The sequence below is a fragment of the Mercurialis annua genome, linkage group LG1-X (genome assembly GCF_937616625.2).
Source record: "Mercurialis annua linkage group LG1-X, ddMerAnnu1.2, whole genome shotgun sequence".
NCBI classification, from domain to species: Eukaryota; Viridiplantae; Streptophyta; class Magnoliopsida; order Malpighiales; family Euphorbiaceae; genus Mercurialis; species Mercurialis annua.
The window spans coordinates 1,775,633-1,797,932 of NC_065570.1; the positions used below are offsets into that span (position 1 = coordinate 1,775,633).

The window sequence follows — 22,300 nt, forward strand, 5'->3', positions numbered from 1 at the left end:
TATGACACCAGATGGTACAATGTATTGGTAATGGAAGATGGAACAGGTGATTCTGATTTAAAAATTAAAATTTCTTCTACTGAAAATTATTTTTGCTTCCAAAACACTAATTAATCTCTGGGTTTTTGGTTTAGTTTTAGGACCACATGACACATTTAACACATCTTTAGTGCTGCAATAGATGCCTTATATATTAACAGAATTTCATTTTCATGCCATCTCATGCATTCTGTACTTCCACCCAATTTTACTAACCGTCAAGGCATAGAAACAACAATATATAGCACAAGGAATTCCTAAACTGAAATATTTGACTAACATTTCAACTATGCATCACACGGGTACGGGAAAACGAAACACTTGAACTTGAACACAAGCGAAACAGTGTTATTTTACAATTTTCTATATAACAATGAAGTTTTATGTCTGAAACGTCGTAAAATTTCGGGTACGTTTTGAAACAGAGATTGAATGAAGTGTGTGCACTACCTAGTATTTCAGTAATATTTGTAACATTTTTACTTATAAATTCTGTTGCATAAAAACTTATAGAGTTTTTTCAGCATTTCGCTTCCGATTCTAAAAATAGTTTTGAAAGTCTAAAATTTTCATATTTATGACATATTCTTTTATAAAAAATATACTAATATTTTAGATTTACATTTTGGTGTTTCCGATATTACTATTTTTCGTTTTCAGGGTGGCTTGTAAATAGCTTAATTATGGATCGATAATTGTTACTTAAGGATCAATAATTTATCTTGCAACCATGTATATCAAGGTTAAACTTTTGAGCCGTGGAGTCAGGGACTGAACTACCCTTAGGCTAGGGTTTCGGCCCGAGTTGAGGTTGGATTTTTCTTTGATATAAATATTAGGGTTTGTAGCGAATTCGGAGCTGGAGGGGGTTAAGTCGGGCTGCCGGAAGGTCATAAATGAACTAAAAATTAAGTTCGGGTTAAAAAGAATCCCGGACTCCGCTGCATGGAGTATTCATTCATTAAATCCTTTAACATGCCAAATTGATAGAAAAAGATTGAACAAATTGGAAATGAAAGCAATTCATTTTTTAATTTAAAACAAATAGAAAAAATAAACAAACAATACTTATTATGTGGGAATTGTACGAACATATATGAGTAACTGCTTTATAAATACTCACCACAAATTAAATTATCATCTCTCTCCCTCTCAGTTAGTTAGACTGGCATTGACCAGTCATCATCTCCTCCAACAATGGAATTTGCAGGCTCTGCCATGAATGACTTATGCATATCTCCCGAACATGGCAGAAGAGGAAGATTAGGCCGGAGAAAAATCATTTATGATGATACCAAAGAGTTCAAATCCAAGAATCTTCACGCCGAAAGACGGAGAAGACAAAAACTCAGCGACAGACTCCTCGCTTTACGCTCTATGGTTCCGATAATCACTAATGTAATTATATTATTTCTTCGACTTAGCTTCTTATTTCGCCATTTTCGTTTGTAATTTTCTCGTAATGTTCGTATAGATGAACAAGGCTACGATAATTGAGGATGCGATCACCTACATTCAGGAGCAGCAGGAGAGTGTGAAGCTTCTGAGCGATCAGCTTATCGAAATGGATGAATCGTTGGATGAAACTGTCAAGACAGTGAGTGATCATGAGATTGATCCTGCAGAGGAAATGAAGCAATGCGGAATAATGGTCCGTTTTTAATGAAATAAATTGCGTAAAATATGTTATATGTTAATTTGGTGTTAAAATTGTTTTTATGACATTGTTTTGCAGGAAGATATTCAGGTAACTTATGTTGATGAAACTAAGCTATGGATTAAGATAATCTTGGAGAAGAAACGAGGGCGATTCACCCGATTAATCGAAGCCATTGCTTATCTCGGACTTGAACTCACTGACATTAATGTTACTTCTTACAAAGGAGCAATTCTTGTTTCCTCCTGCGTTGAGGTAAATTACTAAATTAGTACTTGAAATTGTACTAAATTTGTGTCAGAATTTTAAGATTATTTTTTGGTTTTGATTGGTTTCAGGGTACTTATGGTGATACGCTAACAGTTCAGCAGACTAAGGAACTTCTGGTGGAGATTATCAGAAGTATTTAGCAAGCAAATCTTTTGATCAATTGAAAACAGATTTATTAGAAATTGATTCTATACATTTATGATTTATTGAGATGAAAACATTGCTTGACATAATTTGATTGTTGTCCAACTTTGAGATTTATAGTAGCTGATAATTATAATCAAACTCGGACTCTGAAATTAGACGGATTGGTCAGGAAATTTTAGTTTATTTCAATTTAGACACTAAACTTTAAATTTACAACCAATCAGAAATTTCTTACTAATTTCAGGCCAAATAGTAGCTACGTGGCAATCGGATCTTGCCACATCATACTGATCTTATATCGATAATGTATATTAAATTTCCACGGTTATTATATTTTTTTAACTTATTTCATTGGATGTAAAAAAATTATTGCTCCATTACATGGTGAACTATGGTTGACAGTAGACTATTTGACCTAAAATTACAAAAAAAAACACTCCAAATGTTTTTAACTCGTAAATTTAATGTCTAAATCAAAATAAATTTTATTTTATTAACTAAAATAAAGTAATATAAAAATTTATTGATCTTGAAAGTTTTGACATCCGACTATCCATAGTGTCGTCTATAGATAAGAGTTAATGATATTTCATCAAATTAATTATTAAATGTACAAATAATTAATTGCCTAAATTAAATTATTGATAATATCTAATAATTTAGTAAATATTATTAATTATATAGTGATATGTTGGATAGAGTCTATATGAATATTTATCAATAAATAATTATAAGTTCATTTAGAAACACATGTACGCGGTCTAAATTCTAAACCAATATCATTCCCCACCAGAGCAAAAAATCTACTAAATTATTGGAGAAAAATAATCTACTTCCATATACTGTAAAGGGGTAGTATCCAATCAAGTACATTAATTATCACCAGACCAAAAAAATGCTTAATTGTTGCAAAGAATACAAAATTAATCAGATAATATGGGATTTAGGTCCCAGTAAATGTCCAATTAGCTTCCTATTTTCAGTTAAAATCTCTCTTTCCTATTTAAAATTCAATAAAGTATAAGAAGTTAATTAGACAACAAACACAATAATTAAGATCAATTAAGTTAATTAAGTTAAAGTATCTATCGTCACTCGTCAGTTAAAAACTCATCCAAAAAAGATTACCATTTGGTACCACAACTTTGAACCCCCTGAGTTTTTCCATGTTTCTTTTTACAACCAACTTCTATAGAATCTATCCACTCTACTCCATATATTTTATACTATTTCCACATCAAAATTCAAATTAAAGAGAAACAAAACAATCACAAAAAGATAAAGAAAAACCCCAAAAAGCAGATTGGAAAATTCTCTTTCAACTGTAGCTTTTGTCTTTCATCTCATTGCAGCAAACCCTAATTTCCTCCCAAGATTCTCCGCTCCTGCATCAGTAACGGATCCAGAAACTTTTTATAAAATAGACAAAATTGTACGTACAAATTATAAAAATAAGATGGACAACTGTCCGCCATACGCTTTTACTAGGTCCGCTACGTACTGTAATAATCAAGATTCATACCTTGAGGTTTACAAACGGGCGGATCTTCAAACAAAGATCTCGAAAGCTGTTTTTGAGCGAGACCAATATCGAACAGAACCAAACCGGAAGAAGCATCGTTAACCAGGATTCCTTTAACCGGAAACCAAAGAAAAAGCTCTTCTTGAGACAGTCCTTCGAGTCCAACTAGACCACCGTAGCTAAGGTTAGCTCGAACCACACTGTCAAAGTAGACTCTGGTCTCGAACTTAGCCAGACATGGACCATGGAGGTGAACTTCTAGCCGGCCAGTGTGGTCAAGATTGTAGGACTTGACATTGTTTGGAAACAGTCCGCCCGGTAAGCCTTGGCTTTTGAGAAGCTGTTGTATGGAGGAGTATGCGGCGGCGGAGGCGGAGGCGGCGGCAGTGGTGGTTAAAATAATGATAATAAGAAGAAGAAAAGTGGGGGAAGATTTGGGTGTCAGAGACATTGTTGTTGGTGTTGTTTAAGGTTAAAAGGGAATTGTATGGAGAGGGACAGAAATATAAGGGGAGAATTAAAATATTTGTAAATGTTGATAATAATAATATAAATATATTTCTTATTTTGTTTAGTGTTGATGATGGTGAAAAAGGTGGGCCTTTCAGGACAGTCCAAATTATTTGCTGGCTATATTTTTATGGACTAAATTGCCCTTTGATTATCCTTTTAGTTTTTTGGTTTTAATTAAAATTCGTTGACATAATTAGCCTTTTTATATATACTAGTATTGCTTTACGTGCTACGCACGTGGCTCGTAATGTGATACGTCATATTAAAATTATAGTAGTGTATTTAATTTAATATTTTAGTTGTATATAACTTTATTTTTAAATAAAGTTAGAATGTAATAATAATAATATTTAATATAATAGTATTTTATGTGAAATATAATCTTACAAAATAAAAAGATATTTAAACTTATAACTTATTTCAAACACGAAACTTTAATTTTTTTTAAAAAAAAACAGAAGACATTAAAATCATAAAATAAGTTATGTTTAATTCATGTAAATAAAATTAATATTCTAAGATTGATATATTTTATTTTACTATATTTTTTTTAATTTCTGTTTTAATTTTCATTTTTTTATGATCACAAAAATATTTTTTATTTAAGTAGAATTATAAAATCTACACAACAAAATAGGGAATGAGACTTGGCATGTGCCTTCATTTCAAGTAAAAATCATACCAAAAGGTAAGGCAAACTTTTCGAATTGGGAGGTAAAGCGTGTCATGGTTAGAAATTTTTCAAATTAAATTTATAGTTCAAATTAAATAAATAATTCATTTTTAATAATTTGAATAAATTGAAAAGGACTAATAGTAAAAACTGTAATAGTAGTTGAATTTTTTAATTTTTTTAAATCAAGTTATGTTCGTATTTAATACTCGATGTGACTGAATTACATTATATACACTTGTATCCATTATGATAAATGGTTAAATTGATGAGTTAAATAGATGTGGGTTATATTTTATAGTTTTGGTAATTGATGGTGATGGATAGTAAAAGAAATATATCTTAGTTAGTTAATTAGGAGTAGTTTACCTTATCTATAGAGAATATAAATTGAAAATATTAAATAATAATTAAATTAATAATTTATTAAAACTAATTTATTTTAATTAAAATTCTAAATGATTAAATAATAATTAAAATAACAATTATTATATATTAAAGTAGTCTATTTGAATTAGCATTGTAAACAATTATCTCTATATAGTATTATAAGTAGTTTATTTTAATTAACTCTAATTAACTCTAATAATTATTTTAATAATTTTTTAAATTTTAATTAACAATTATATTTTATAAAGTAGCGATCCTATTCCGTGTTTGCTTTTGAGTTCGTCTAAATAATTTTTGCAGAAAAGATAGCAGTTCATTGTGGGGTTGCTTTGGTGAATACGTGAATGGTCTCTGATGAATCGGCTGCTCCTGATAAGAGAATTCCATGGTTTGGAGACACACCTTAAACTAAGTACAATGAATAAACCTGACACTTGTTTTCATATTGTGTTGAGACCAATTATAAGCAATTGAGCCAGCAACTCCACTGAGCCATAGACATCCTATCCCCATAACAAAATTAATCAAACAGTTCAATTTCCAATTTCAATTTCCTTTAATACCAGCAAAAAAATTCACAAAAAGAAAAAGAAATTACCAACAGCTTTAAGCTTGTGATCGACAATCCATTCCCTCGCAGACTCAAATTTGCTCTTAACATCGGCCATTATGAAAACTCAGCAATTACTAAATTATATATATATATATATATATATAGTATTCTAAGTAGTTTATTTTATTTAGTATACTAACTCTAATAATTATCTCAATAGTTTTTAATTTATAATTATATTTTATAAAATTAAAAGGGCATTAACGTAAATGTGCCTGTCCCCCCCCCATCCGTGCTTTTATATATAGTATAGATATAGATAGATATAGATATATATATATATATATATATATATGTGTATAATTTACTTTTTTATATCAACTATTTGATTTTATCATGTATGTCCAAGTTGATACGTATTGTTTAAATTAAAATATTATCCGTTCAAACAAAATTATACTATAAATATTGTATTTTAAACATTATGGCTTTAATTTTATTTATATTTTTTAATAATTAGAGGAGAGCATTTATAGAAAAAATTGAGCCTACAGTCTAATAGATTGCTAGCAAATGGCAAACGCTTATGATCAAAATAGAAAAACAAATTCATCAATTTTTTATTAATAAATTATACAGTCAATAGCGGAATTATGATTTTTTAACAGCTCAAATCTCTAGTCCTTCTTTTATTTTCTGGATGTCTGGATCTGTTGTTTGTTTTTTTATTTTTATATCGCTACAAACTCTATCTTCTTTAAAGAAAAACTGGCGATAATTTGGACTTCAGTCTATCCAAGTTTAACATGGATCCGATCCAATTTCTAGTACATTATAAAAAAGATTAATTATATGAATATGAATTTAATTTCACTACTTATTCTTTAAACGAATAAATAACCATTTTTGTCTATCATTATGGGCCGGAGCTATGTATGTCAAATTTGATTTAATTAATCTTATTTTAAATAACTATAAATTAAGTTATTAATAAAAAAAATTTAATTTATATTAATACTTTTATTAGTTTCATATTAAAATGACTCTTTGCTACTTTTTTAAATAGAAAATACATTATTAGCATTATAGCAATCAAATAAGAACTTTTGGACAAAAGAAGATATATAGAGAGAGAGTTGGATAAAAATGGAAAATATTAGTATAACGATGGAGGGACAAGTCATTTTTCAATTTTGGAAAGCAAAAGAATTTGGCGTTAGTAAAAAAACAGGCCAATCCCTTATCACTCACTTCACTCAGCCAGTGGTGAAGTGCCATCAGCAAAACTTGTAGCTCTTTAGGTGAAAACTCCAATGTCTCTATACAAGACAAAACCAACCCATTTAGTAACGACTAGTATTTTATCTTCAACCTATCAAACTTAGCTGTATAATCCATATATAAATTTAAATTAGGCTTAATGGCAAAAAAAACCCAAACCTTTACGACTTGTTGCAATTATATCCAAACCTTTTAATTTTTGCAATAATATCCAAATTGCATTATTTTGTTGCAATAATATCCAAATTGCACTTTTTATGTGAATTTTTTGCCATTTTTTGGAACTTTTACTATATTATTATACATCAAAACATAATAATAGCCTAATATCTTAATTGAAAACAACAAGTTTAGCCATCAATTTGACTATTATTGCTACAAAAAAATGCAATTTGGATATTATTGCAACAAAAAAATACAATTTGGATATTATTGTAAAAATTGAAAGGTTTGTAATAATTGCAACAAGTCGTAAAGGTTTGAGTTTTTTTTACCATTAGGCCTTTAAATTATATGGTAATTTATTGGTATTAGATAAATATGTAACACTTAACACGTATACTATTATACATCAACTTAATTAGGGTAATTTTCATTCATGGTCATGACATTTAACATCTTTTCCACTAAAAGTTCATTGTATTTTGTAATTTGAGAGTTTCTTACATCTTAATGGATATAAAAAAAAATCCTATCGCCATTGTGTACATTGTTCGTCCAAAAATAGTATATATTGAACGCTACCAATGCAAAAAAAAAATATATATATTACATAGCCACATATTTAAAAAAAACAATTGTTGAAATATAAGCAACATTCCGAGTAAAAGAAGAGTTTGATAATGTAGTCTTTATCTCATATGCCAGAGTAACTTGTCTTTTGTATATATATTTGTGGCATTTATATGAATATTTTTTGATAAATAATGTACAAAATTAGCGGTAATAGGTTTTCTGTTACACTCATTTAAATGTGATTATGTATATAAGGTTTTGGTCATAAAATGACTTTATTGAAAAATGGATAAATATCGGGAATTATAGATTAAAATTACCCATGAACTCAATTTGCAAATTTTTTTAGATCCACGCCAAATTTTTAATATATTTTACTATAGTAAATCAATAAAAATTGTTATTTGTTAATTTGGCATATATCAAAGAGCAAAAATGTGAAAATGGTGTGCACCATCATAACATAAGCAACCACTTCCCTTTACTTTACATCTTTAATGATAAATTAGTACATTCATTGATTGGCATTTGTCTACTTCTCTTTTTGACCTTCCCCACCTCACCATTTTTTCTTTTATATTGTTTCTTACTAATCATTTATTCTTATCTTAATTACAAAATAAATCATAAATTTTAGTGTATTTATAAATTTAATACCAACCTTCAATTTTAACAATTTTAAACACACACTGTTTTTAAAATTTCACAATTTGCAATACCGATGGATTTTTTTAATAATAAAATATTGATGTGAACATTAAAATATACATTATTCCGCCATTTACATCACCATTTAAAAAAGACAATATATATTTCAAATTGTAAAAAAACCGATTGTTCGTATTTTAAATTGTCAAAAATGGAAATTTTGTGTTAAAATTATAAAACAAGCTAAACTTGACGATTTTTGTACACTTATCCTTCATTCTGTAGTCTCATCCAAGACATGCCTTAATTATTTTGTCCAATAATAATCACAACCCAATATTTTGTTTTCTTTTCACTTAAGACAATGCTATGAATATAATTACTGATTTATTTTTCATTTTTTAAGGAAGCGATGGTGTTATATCAAGTGAGAGCACACTCAAATAATTACCTAATACCCATATATTATTTCTAATAATAATTCATGATTTCATTGCAACAAACTCCCATGCCCAATTGTAATGAATATTCATAATTACAGAAGCCTGAAACAAAAATTCATATATAGTAACCTTAAATTCTCCACTATCAGAATTTGAAAATTAGAATGATGTATAATCATTGGTTTAGTGAAATTATCCCAGATAGAAGGAACTATAAATGTATGCATTATGATGAATCATATAATAAAATATAAGTACTCAATTCAGATTTTTTTCATTATGTTAATATGCAGACCAAGAATCTTTAACCTGATGATAAAGAATTTGGTGCGGCTGCTGATAATGCTTTTGATAGCCATAGATAGCATTACCATAATAGCTATTTCCATGATCATCATCTCTAGTTTCGCCGTAAGGGTACGGCGTTCCGAACAGATAATCGGCTGTGGTCTTCCATTGGTTAATGTGATTTCCGCGATCTGCTGCAGTCTCTTGACGATGATCATCGCATCTCTTTCGATATTTAGACAGACACGGCCAGTACCCGAATAAACCTTCACAAAGATCCATTGCTTCTAATCCGTATCCTGATGAAATTTGAGCCACTTGATTTTCATGCTCGTAATTATTTTCGCCCATTGATCCGTTGTCATAGCCAGACTGAGGACTATGGTACAGATCTAATGGCTTGTCAAGCAGCTGCTCTGCCTCTTCGGTTGTGGTTGGTTTGGTTTCAGCTCGCGGTTTTTCCGCTGTTGGTTTGGTTTCAGCTCGAGGTTTTTCTGCTGTTGGTTTGGTTTCAACTCGAGGTTTTTCTGCTGAAGGTTCATCGACTACTTTTACAACAGGTTCTGCAATTACTTCAGAAGATACGCCATTTGAAGGAGAGGATCTAGGATAGCAAGTTTTGTCGGAAGGAGGAAGGGGTTTGCCATAGGTAAGAGTCAGATCATAGCCACCACCATAGGGTGTTGAATCATAATCGTCAAATTCATCATCGTTAAACTCGGAGACAGAGTAAGAGATAACGAACCGAGTCTGTTCATGATAGTGAGGTGGCAGTTCATGCTGTATATACTTCGGCTCACTATAAGTAGATACAGAATATCCAATCCTTGAAACTGAATCATCATAAGCAGCAAAAAACGGAATTCGATTATCGGGAAAAGATTGGTACTCACCGGAGTTGTAGCTGGAATAAGGCGTTGAGTCTTGAACAAAAGCAGTACCAGGATTATTATAGTAATACGATAACGGGTAACTATTGTTGTACTCACCGTAATCATCTGTGTAATAGCCGGAGCTGTAATAGGCCATTGCTGATCAATCTGAATTCCCCTTCTCTTCAGAAAGAAAAAAGCAGCCACCGAAAAGAAAAATTGACATCAGTGGTTAAAATGATATGGATCTAATTAAGATATTTGCAAGATAAGAAGCATGTGCTTTTGCTTGTATTCCAAGAAAAAGACAAAGCTTTCAGAGTCGTACTCTATATGATTGAAGGCATTTGCCTCACTAAAAGCGGTTTGACATAAATATTGATAGCGACTGCAAACAATTCCACTTCATTAGGCTTGAGAATATGCCTATGCGGCCGAGGTTCATTTTCTCTTTAGCACATGAGCATCCGGAAGGCCGAAAATAAAGTTTTGGTCATTGCAAGTTGGGAATATTTGGAGGTCGGAATGTCATCCGAAATTAAGATTCATAGCTACATACTTGATATGGAGGTACTAGCGTGGGACAGTACCCGTCCCCTCATCCCCGCCTAAATATATCAGAGCAGGTGATCGAGGGAATTGCAGCAAGCCTCGGAGACTCAGCCCGATCCCACCAGGGCTCCTCCATTCCCGAAATATCAGATTTTGCTTTATGTTCAACAAACAATATCATCATATAAACTAGATATAAAATTAACATGTAGTAAGAGAAGATAACAAACAGGTACAAATGGAAACCAAACGCGGAGCGTAAATGTCAGCTACAGTAACATGTATTGTTAAATCTCCCGGGTCCTTGTACATAGAACATTCATACATCAATAATAAATGTTCCTCAAGGTGCAGCTACTCATCCAACATTGCATGTTTATATGAAATATGAACTGACCGAAGTAGCTCCACAAAAATGGGATCTCTAACACCTAGATAATTGCTCGAGCATGATTATCCACTAAACACGCAGGTGAAGATCCAGAAACAATGCCATTCACTTTAGGACCTAAATCTGAAACCTGCAAAAATGTCAGACATGTATATCAGTACTCAGTAGTAAGTAGTAAGTAGCAACACTTTAAGCTTGTGATTAACAATAAAACTATAGCTAATAGATTAGTCAAATTTCGATATTTACGTGGAGTGAAGAAGATAACTAGAAGTTATGATGCCTATAGCAATACTACTACAAAGTTTAAATTAGCACCAAAACATCAAAATGAATGTACTCATAAAGCATAAACTTACATTCCACTGACTCATCCAGATGATGACTCTGATGCATTAGCCCCTTGTCTTGGTCTTCTCCGTTCTGGAGGTGGGCCATCTCTTCGTCTTTCATATCTTTTACTCTCGTACTTCGAATTATTCCGCTGCTTTGGTTGATAAGTGGGATAAGTGCATGGAATGATCTCTCCATTGACGTACTTGTCCCCTGAGAAACAGAGAAGTGCATGAGAAATCTATAATATGTATGGAAGAGATCGGTGATAATACGGAATTTTTTTCGCAGAAACATAATACCTCCGTAATCCTTGTTTTTCACATCTATGTATGAGTCTGGTAGTACCCAAAGAACCCCAGGTAAACCTGCATAGCATGGATACAGAAATAGATTATCAGGGACAAAAGAAGCTATAATAAAAAGAAATGTAAATATGAAGTCTATGCCAAACATGTTAACTTACCCTTAAATTTCTCAGAGGTTGCTTCGTCTACAGTGCATTGGAATCCAGTGTACGTGGTGGTACTAAATGCATACATGTTCTTCTTTGCCTCTTCCATACTGATCAACAATTGTAGGAAAATCAATACAGCATCATTCATGATTAATTCACACATTTCATGAACTAGCAAGGTATAAAACCAACTATCGGATTCACACACTTGCACACTCTTCTAAGCCGTTTCTCTTGGTCTCTGATGTATCAAAATCCAGAGAATATGCATGTATGACAGTAAATTAACACGATACAAAAAGCTACTTAACTGCTTTATTCGAGTAATCAAGACTCCCAAGTCTAAAAACTTCCATGCATTCCTAAACAAATAACTCAACAACTGCCTAATTATCTATAACCAACCAACAATACCCGATCATTCTACCAATTAAACATAAACATGCATGCTTTTTAGCATACGACACCATCAGAAAGCCAAAGCTAAAGACGCGACTAAATAATGGATACCAAACTTTCATCAGGACTTGGTCCATCTATTCAATACTAGGCCAACCAAAGCTAGGAAATCACCTAGAGGTCCAAACAGCCGAATCCTATTTAAGCAGGAAATAATCAATGACATGACCTTCCAATCAGCACACATGGATAATGGTTCCTTATCTAAACAGGAAATCAACGTCACATATCTACACAAACAGAAAAGATTGATCACAGTATAATTGTACTTTCTCCTTCATATTAAGGAGCTGATATATGCCCATTATCCATTCAATTATTCAGCTTTTGAGCTATCAGTCTCACTCAAAGACTAACCTAAGCATCAGACTAGTAATCCGACCACTCTCTCTATTGCAGGCCTCTACCGAAAGGTTGCTTCCATCAAGAACATAGAGCTTAAACTACATATTCATCAAGAAACACCCAATTCTCCAGCACTCAATTCAACAAACACCCACTAAACTACATCACATAAAAATCAAACCTTTACCAAAAAACAACAAAACCCAACTCAACAATTACCAAAAACACACCAACTTTAATCCAAAAACAAACCTGCCAAGAAACACCCAATTCTCCATCATTCAATTCAATAAACACCCACTAAACCAAATCACATAAAGATCAAACCTTTACCAATTTAACAAAATCCAACTCAACAGAAACCAAAAAGACACCAACATTACTAAAAAAAAAAAAACAAACCTGCCAAGAACAGTAGACAAAGTACTAAGATAAGTATCAATCATCTGCTCCCTCGTGGGAGCAGGGTCTTTAGGAAACTCCATAACAATCAACCAATGATTATAATCACAGCCCGGTAACATAATTGTCTCCCTGTTCTCATTATTACTATTGCTTCTCTTTGCAGAGTAGCCGGATTCCACTGCAGCCCGTGTCATGATAACCCTGCGAGTGGTGAAGGGTTTGTGGGGTGGAGCCCATGTTTGGGATGATGAAGTGAAGAGTTTAAGTGAGGGTTTAAGGCTGGAGAGTGTTAAAGGGGTTAGGGTTTTGGGAGTTAAAGAAGTTGAAAATGTTGCCATTGTTGAAGGAATTTTGTGTAGTGACTGAGGTGTTCTTTTTTTTGTAGGATAAGGTGACTGGTGAGATATTTGTTTTATGCAAACGGCTTGTCGTATTTATGGTAAATTTTTGTTGTTCAACGATAATTTAGTTGGTTCAACAACATTATTCTACATTTTTTTAAAATTAATCACAAATTAAATTATAATTTTTAACGTAATTTGCAATTACATTACGAATTTTAAAATTTGACAATAGCAGTTATCAATTTTCAGTTTTTAGCAAATCATAATATTAAGCTAAAAAAATAATGATGTAAATATTATAAATTATAATACACAGCCACGTTAGTATTTTTATTATTACATGATTGGTTGGTGTTTTAATTGCAAAAAAAATAAAAAAAAAATTTAATATTGTCAAGTTTTGAATTTCATATTGTAATTGCAAATCACGCTAAAATTTGTGATTTAATTTGTAATTAAACTATTTTCTTTTTGTGAAATTAACAAAATATTTTACGTATCAATTTATGAATAAAAACATATTTAAAAGCAAGATTTCAAATAAAGTTGATGATCAAATAAAGAAAAAGAAATTAATATTACAACTATTATTTTTTAAATTGTATATCTGTATTACCAATTTTTTAAAAGAAAAAGTAAATAATTGTATTGCAACTAATATAAAATTCAATTCTTCAAAAATATGCAACTTGCACATTTAAAATATCACAAATATTGTCAAATCAACAAAAATTTGTAATAAACAAGTTTAATAAGAAGTTTGATACAGTCAAAAAAATACAACAAACCAATGAATTTATTTAGAATCGAAACAAATGATCGCCTAGTAAAATCTTGATCAAATTCAAAAAAATTATCAGTAGTCATAAAATATCACAAACTTAGAAATAAAACACATCAGAATATTGTTTGGTTACCATAAAAGAAATGAAAAAAAAAATTGTTCTTTCATGAAAATTTTAATCGTTCTTTTTTAACATTTAAACTCCAGCATGTAAATGATTAGACGGAAAATAAAAATCTAAAAAAATAGTCTTTTTTACGACATTATTCTACTTGATATAGTAGAATTCACATTACTTGAGAATTGCATAAATTTCTAATGTTTTAAATTTGACTAGTAATAATGTGATAAATATTTTTAAATTTATAATTTACTCTTTTTTTTATGAAATAATCAACTCTTCATGAATGGGGAATTTTGTATAAATTTATTTAAATAAATTCTTGGGAGTAAATGATCATCCCTCAACAAAAGGGTCCACAACTTAAAGAAAGCCTTAAAGTGAAAAATGAGTCTAATCCAAACTCTTTAAAGATGGGCCAACTTTACTTTATAGTATATAGTTTGGACCCATTTCTTACACACAACAAGATCTGTCTTTAATTGGGCCTTGATCTCGATTTTTAGTTCATATTCTTTTAATCAATTTGTTTCTCTAAAATATAGCTGAAAAATAATCAGACCCATGAATTAAAAATTAATCAGTTGCATGAATCTGTGATTGAGTACTTACAAGATTAGGTGTGAATTACATCACCTATACTAAAATTCAGCTTATTAAAATCAATAAAATATGCCTAAACTCGAGTAAGTCCATCATTATAATTCAATTTAATTATAGATAATAACCATAAAAAATAAAATATTTTTCACCTATAGTTTATAACAATTATTTGACCAAATCTTCTATTACATCACTATTTCAACAAAACATGTTTGTTTTAGAGAATAAGGAAGAAAATACACAAGAAAACAGGAACAAAAACTAACCAAATCTTGTACTTACATATGAATATTTTAGTATATATCAAGAATTCCCTAAGATTGACGACAACATTTAACAATTTGTTGTAAAATGGATTAAAGACTAATTTATTGCTTAATTAATATTTAGCAATCCTAATCACACATACCTTTTACATTAAGTAATGTTTAGATGAGAGACGCCATCAAATTGACTTGGTTTGGTTTGGATATAATTTGATGACTTTTGTTTAAACACATAATCATAGTTGACTTCTGTCTTTGATAGTTTACCTCTTTGATGTGTTCATCAACCTGAAAACCGTGTTGAAATAATTGGCATAAATTCATGATCCGGGAAAAATTCTTATATAGACTCAGTCTACCACGCCATCCGTAGATTAAGACAATCGTATTATAACACTTCATTAAAATGAGGATATTCTTGTAATTTTGTTTATTATTTGCATACGCTTTTGAATAATGATATTACAAGAATACGCTCATTTTAATGAGCTGTTATAATATGATTGGTTTAGTCCACAGATGACGTGGTGGACCGAGTCTACCTAAGAATTTCTCCATGATCTGGTTTAAAAATGCATGCTCTCATATATATTTATCAATATAGATAAATATAATCATATGGGAACTCGGACTAGAGAATTTAATTTTATAATTTTCACAAAAAAAAAAATCAATTAGACGACTCCTATATTGATTTTGATCGTGTTGGTAATTACATGAAAGTCTCACTTTTCTAATACATTGTGTGTAAGAGTATATATAAAATTTAAATATAGCTGAATTAACTGATTAAATTAAATTTAAATTTTAGTTCATTTCGGTTAGTTTAATTTGGTTATAACATATAATGCTTTTTGAAAAATTAAGGTATTCTTATAGTTTTTTGTAAGTCTTAAAAATCAGTTTGCCCCATAAAATTATATATAATAAGAAATTATCACCAAAATTAGTTTTTTTCTTAATAATTAAAATTAATAAAAATTTGGTTATTCAGTTAATTGAGTAATCGAATGAACCAAATATATTATTTTGGTCGAGATATATTCAGTTTGTATACATTCCGGTTACAGTTTAATTAAAAAATAATTAAAAAAATATTCGGTTTGATTTGATCTTATAACCGGATGAAACAAAATGAACGCACAAATAGTAGAAAACTTAACTAGTAGTTTGCGTGCTTATATTTCTTTTCTTACGGTCCGATATTCGAAGTTATTGTTTCAATTAATTTGGATCGAGTTAGGTAGATCCGGTTTAAATACTTATATTTCTATCAGCACAAATAGTAGAAAAGATTGTGTGATCTATCCTACATTTTGTATTTATTGTATTATCATATAGGGCAAGTTACTTAACCATCCGAATTTCCTCACCAAATTCTACAACACCTATCTAATTATAAATTAAGAATATAAATTCTATATGAATGTATTGGAGTATAATTTTTATATGGTTATGGTCTGTGAGAATATATGAGGTAAGCAAGAAATTCTAGTATGGAAAGAAAAACAATTAAATTTGTTACATGAATATGAAATAATTTATATAGTAATTATCACAACATAGAAATTAGGTCGTGAAAATTGTAGGTCTAAAACCCACCATGTTCAAATCAAATGCCATTATTTACATAATGTGAAAACCCTACAACAATGTATATTTAACTCCTTGCTATATAGTCCATAAACATTTTCAAAGTAGTGTATAGTCCTTTGATTAATAAGAACATATTGACCTATTCCAGTTTATGTTTCTTCTTTTAAGTAATGATGAGTCGTGTTGTGGATTTAACATTATTAAAATCGCGCTTTAAAAAAATTGTGAGTAGCCCGCACGAGCTTGGTCTAGTGGTCTAAACTTCAGCCATCTGGGCGCCAAAGGTCGTAGGTTCGAACCCCGGCTACGCCCTTTCTTAATATGGAGTGGTTGAGGTTGGATTGCTGGCCATTATAACCCGGATTTATCAGGTATGTGGGCTTGTGGGCGGTCCACATCCCGGGATTTGACAATGATATTGAGATTCGGCTCAGTAGAGTGAGTTCTCGTCACCAAAAAAAAAAAAATTGTGAGTACATTTGATAATATCAGATTAATGATACCGTGATATATTTTTTAAATGGACTGTAATTGTGAATATATAAAAACATTTCATTTTAAGAATACATATCCAATAAAAAAAATGATTCATAAGTGAAAGTAGTTAGTATTTCATGTAAAATTATTTTTTTTTTGTAAAATATATTCAGTCTTATCATATATCACTTTACCCTCACTTTCGAAATTGGTAAAATTACCGATCCTTCACTATCATAAAATTTAAGTATTTCGTGTACTAAATAACAAATTGACTCTTGGTTCAATCAATTAAACCTATTTTAATTCTATAAGTACTTAATTAATTTGAATGATTTAATCAATTGTGGGACCAAAATGAAGACTCAAAGAAGGTTTAAGGTCAATTATCCATGTCAAACCCATAAACAAAGAAGAAACTAATTTTATAATTTGGTGACAAGTCCAAAAATCAAATGATTAAGTAATTGTCATTGTTCAGAATTTAGGGAATTCTCTCATTGTGGGAATTGGATTTGTTAAATTCAACACACCCTTGCAAGTCAATCCAGATAGGGATTATTTCATAAAGTATAGTATTTTATAAATAGCATTTAGGTTATTAGGTGTGCATATTTGAGAGAAAGAAATAAAAATAAATCTGCAGAATTAGAATGAAGTGACACGAGTTTTTTTTCTTTTAACTAAAATTTTAATATGAGGCAATTTTAAAAAGGTGGAAAATTATTATTGTATTAATAGTTATATTTAGTTCGATATGAATTAATCGGAAGAGTAATAGCCGACATCAGACGGTATCTGTACCAAAAAGATAAAAAGGAGAGAGATTAAGAGTAAGTGATTATGCATAAGTCATGAAATTATATATGTATATATATTTACTTATAGACAATTATTAACACTCCTAAATGATAAAATAAACAATAGGACGGCCACGAAAATCATGTTTAGAGATCTTTAATTATTTCTATTAACTAGCCTGCCCTATCCACACATCAATTTTGAATTTCCTGTCTGTCACCAACCGATTGATGGATTATTATTACTTTTAAATAAACTATTTATTTGTCACTTTAATTTCTTCCTAATCTATTCTCATACTTTTTAGTTTTTGCAGATAAAATACAATTTAGAGTAGTTTGCTTGGTAAGTGTATCTGATCTCTATTCTTTTCATTAAAAAACATTATGATATCAACTAAGTATTGAACTAATAATGTGATCCATTCGATTCAATTACAATTGACATACTACATGGAACAGAAAAACGCATAAAATGGTACCTTTTCCGTTCTTTTTTTATTGTCTATTTAGCTAAAATTGTATATATTAAAATAGTGTAATATATTCATTCCTTTTCAAGTCATCAGGATTGGTTTAATCACTTTCCTGAATTTCTTATGTAGCTAAAGATTTGAATTAATAATATCATTTCTTTTTTCTTAAAAAAAGAAGAAGATAATAGGTGTTTTATCTTAAATTATAAAAATAAATACGAATATAATTTTATTAGTTAATAAACGCATTGTAAATTGACTCATTTATTAATAAGGAATAAATTTGAAAGATAATAGGTAAAATCACATTGAAATTTTAAGTGGATAATATTTTGTTAAATGGATAACTATAAAAAGGAGAGAGTAATAATTATTAATATCAAACTTTTAACCAATTTAAAAAGTTAGAATTTAATTGTAATTTTATTATTTTCAACACATTATCACACTGATGATTATTAAATTTAAAGGTTAATTGCAAATTTATACACGAACTTTAACCTCTTTTGCAACTACAATAAACTTTGAAACTTGACAATGTTAGTAACCAACTTTACACTTTTGGCAAATAGATATACCGAATATGAAAAACACTAACGTGGATATTGTAATATACCGCCATGTGTCGTTGCGTGATTTGTCGGTGTACCAATTTGCTAAAAAATGAAAGTTGGTTACTGATATTGACAAGTTTCAAAGTTTATATTGTAATTGCAAATTAGGTTAAAGTTTGTGTATGTATTTGCAATTAGCCCTAAATATAAAACATGAATAAACATAAACTTAATCTGTAAATTTTTAATGTCAAACAAGTAATCAATTTAAACATTTCAAGTATAGCTAATAAAATTTTAATTATATTATTTCTGATCAATAAATGAAAGGCACATATGATCAATCATACAAGATATGTATTATGCAATAACATGTAAAATAATTATATACTGTACATAAAAAGATCCTAATAACCATTACAAATATCGAAATTATTATAGTAAAATTTGAACCGACTGAAACAAATTATAATATTTTAGTTGTTTTTGCATAAATTAAAAAAATTAAAAAAATAGTATATGGACGGCTCTTATATATAGTGCTTCACACACTGAGTTACGAGTTGACTAACACAACAAAAATTTCACTTATCTCCTTACAAAACACATGGTCAACCCATCTCCACATAATTCTTTGTCCTTTGCCCTAAATTAAATTACAAAATACTTTTATTTTAGTACAATTTTTCAATTGGGTCCATGGCACGTGTCCTACGCTCTCATTACAGCCAGGTGTCGTTTTGTTTTGATTACTGCCACGTGATATCAGAGCAGCTTTTTTTTAGCATATGGACCATAAAATAGTCATCCTTGTCCAAAGAATTGCAAGTACATTTATGTAAGTCTTCGCGTTTGTCATCTTGTGCACGTCAACATTACATCATCTCCACGTCACTTACTCTATACACGTATTTGTATACGTATATGTACGTACGGTCATAAATTTATCCATTAATTTACTACTCCCTTTATTATTTTTTGGTTATCCATTTAGTTAAATGAATTTGTCTATATTTATTTATTCATCTAAAATTTTAAAATAATTTTAACTATTATTTTTTAAATTTATTCCTTTCTAATAAATAACTGTATGACTCAATTTATAAAACTTTTATTAAAAAATAAGATTATATTAATATTTATATTTATAATTTAAAATAAAAAAAAATTACTTTTTTAATATATGAATTTTGGCTAAATAGATAAATAAATAAAAATAGAAAGAATAATTATTTTGGTTAATAGAGATAAAAATTACTACATAAGCTAATATATAGACATATAGGGCTTGAACTTTATCTAGTTCGAACCCTATGATTACAAAGATAAAATAGTAGAATTGAATGAACATGGAAGGTTAATCTAAAATGAAAGTTTTAATTTAATGACTAATTTGAAACAATCTATTCTTCAATCACTAAATTATAATAATTCAATATTTCTTTTTCTTTCTCAAACAAATTCAGTTCGATTCTTTCAAAAACCGATATATTATACATATAGTGTAAGTAATTTTCTTTCGAAAACCCTAGCAGTTTAAATATGTCACTCCACAACCCATTTTTTTAACGTTTTGGTATAAAAAGTTCAGTTTTTCATTTTTGACATTTTGACAATCTATTTATCTTATAAGATGTTGTTTTAGTCATTTAAAATAGTCAAAATAAAATTATTTTTGTAAAAGAAAAACGCAAAACGACATTATCAAAATTGTAAAAGAATGAGAAAGGTGAAAATTTCTTATACTAATTCATATAAATTTGCATGAAAAACATAAACTTAATAAGAATTTAAATTCATACCGAATCTAATAGTATACAATATAAGTGTCTAATCTCGACGGATCGAACGGCTAAATGATCATGTCTACTCTACTTAAGTAAGGGGGTATTATTAGGTGTGTTTATCCCACACAACCGTTGCGCCACGTCATTTTTACAACAAGCCAATGAGGATTTGCGATAGGAATTTTTTAATTATCATTTAATTTTTTATTATTAATTTTTCCACATAACTAGCGCATGATTGATTTGTTGCACGAATGACATGGCGCAACAGTTCACCCAATAATTATTCGTATTATTAGAGGAGAAATTAGAATTTAAACATGATAACATATATAAATACAATATGGTACAAAATGGTCATCTTGAAAGAGAAAAAGAACATTCTCAATCAAAAGAAGACAGGGAGAAAGAAGACAAGGAGAGTGACATAACATAATCTTTTTCCAAATTAACAAAATTTGGGAAAGTGACTAATAGTTAATTAATTACCCCTAAAGAGTAAGATGTTTCTCCCAAACTCTCCCATTATAACCTAATTTTCATGTTCTTTTTGCCTTTAAATAACCACATATAATTACTTACCTAATTAATTAATCAGTATTATACCAATAAACTGTAGTTCAAATGGTATAAGCATTAGACAGTAAATTGTCAAGATCGTGGGTTTAATTTCTCACACAAGCGCTCTTCCTCCTCCAATTATCAAACAAAAAATTAAATATTATTGTTCCTCATATTTATATCAATATTTAAAAGTTGTTGAGCATAATAATTTATAATATAATTTATTTTAAATTTTAAATAAATTAACAAAGATATGTTATGCTACTTATTTTCAATTTTTTAATTAGTTTATTACTAATTTTAGCTATTTAAAATGGATCAAATTACTTACGTTTTAGTCATCGCATGAATTGGATGGAATGCCAAAATTTATATTGTTGATGTGATAAAAGCTAAAATGATGTAAAATTTGAGGACTTAAAAAAAAGAATGAAAGGGTCAAAATCACAATTAAAACAAGAGGAAAATAGTTAGCCCAATTGACTGATGGCGGTGATAAAATAGGTCCCAGGTGCCGCCGCATGCGCGCTTGCTATTGGGTCCTACGTTGACCCTAACTACCGCACACTTCTTTTTTTTAGATATAATTGGTTTTTAGTACTCTAAGTTAAACGTTCTTTTTTTAAATATTTGTTTTGATCGACATCGCTAATTTTTTAAATTTACATAATAAATTATTGAAGATATTTTTATTGTTTCATATGTAAGTAAATTCATTTTATCTATCAGCAATTATAACTATTTTTGATAAAATTATAACAAATTCTAAAAGTTAATTGCGACAGTTTGATGTACAAATTTTTACGAATTTAAAAAGATTTGTATTTCTATACACATAATTTTTTTTGTTTATAAAACTATTAAGTTTTTTTTTATTCATACTAGTGTAGCTTTACATGTTACACACGTGGCTCGTAGTATGACTCGTCAAGTTATTAAATAAAATTTTAAAATA

At 29.5% G+C, this 22,300-nt stretch overlaps 4 protein-coding genes across 4 annotated transcripts; 1 reads left to right on the forward strand and 3 right to left on the reverse strand.

Annotated features, from left to right (window-relative positions):
- The first annotated feature begins 1,157 nt into the window (after positions 1-1,157).
- Positions 1,158-2,261, forward strand: LOC126665499 (transcription factor DYT1). The gene is made up of 4 exons (XM_050358317.2): positions 1,158-1,437; positions 1,514-1,690; positions 1,775-1,951; positions 2,035-2,261. Exons 1-4 carry the CDS (start codon positions 1,237-1,239, stop codon positions 2,104-2,106), a joined length of 627 nt encoding a protein of 208 aa, XP_050214274.1. The 5' UTR covers positions 1,158-1,236; the 3' UTR covers positions 2,107-2,261.
- Positions 2,262-3,184: 923 nt separating this feature from the next.
- LOC126677448 (uncharacterized) lies at positions 3,185-4,158 on the reverse strand. Its single transcript, XM_050372071.2, has 2 exons — positions 3,636-4,158; positions 3,185-3,498 (listed from the first exon to the last, which is right to left on the reverse strand). The coding sequence occupies exons 1-2, from the start codon at positions 4,084-4,086 to the stop codon at positions 3,452-3,454; spliced, it is 498 nt and encodes a 165-aa protein (XP_050228028.1). The 5' UTR covers positions 4,087-4,158; the 3' UTR covers positions 3,185-3,451.
- Positions 4,159-8,991: 4,833 nt separating this feature from the next.
- LOC126656274 (uncharacterized) lies at positions 8,992-10,597 on the reverse strand. The gene is made up of 2 exons (XM_056105327.1): positions 10,360-10,597; positions 8,992-10,214 (listed from the first exon to the last, which is right to left on the reverse strand). Exon 2 carries the CDS (start codon positions 10,186-10,188, stop codon positions 9,154-9,156), a length of 1,035 nt encoding a protein of 344 aa, XP_055961302.1. The 5' UTR covers positions 10,189-10,214; positions 10,360-10,597; the 3' UTR covers positions 8,992-9,153.
- A 166-nt stretch (positions 10,598-10,763) lies between these two features.
- LOC126656279 (multiple organellar RNA editing factor 9, chloroplastic) lies at positions 10,764-13,359 on the reverse strand. The gene is made up of 5 exons (XM_050350807.2): positions 12,971-13,359; positions 11,774-11,871; positions 11,610-11,675; positions 11,334-11,520; positions 10,764-11,104 (listed from the first exon to the last, which is right to left on the reverse strand). Exons 1-4 carry the CDS (start codon positions 13,309-13,311, stop codon positions 11,345-11,347), a joined length of 681 nt encoding a protein of 226 aa, XP_050206764.1. The 5' UTR covers positions 13,312-13,359; the 3' UTR covers positions 10,764-11,104; positions 11,334-11,344.
- Positions 13,360-22,300: the final 8,941 nt, after the last annotated feature.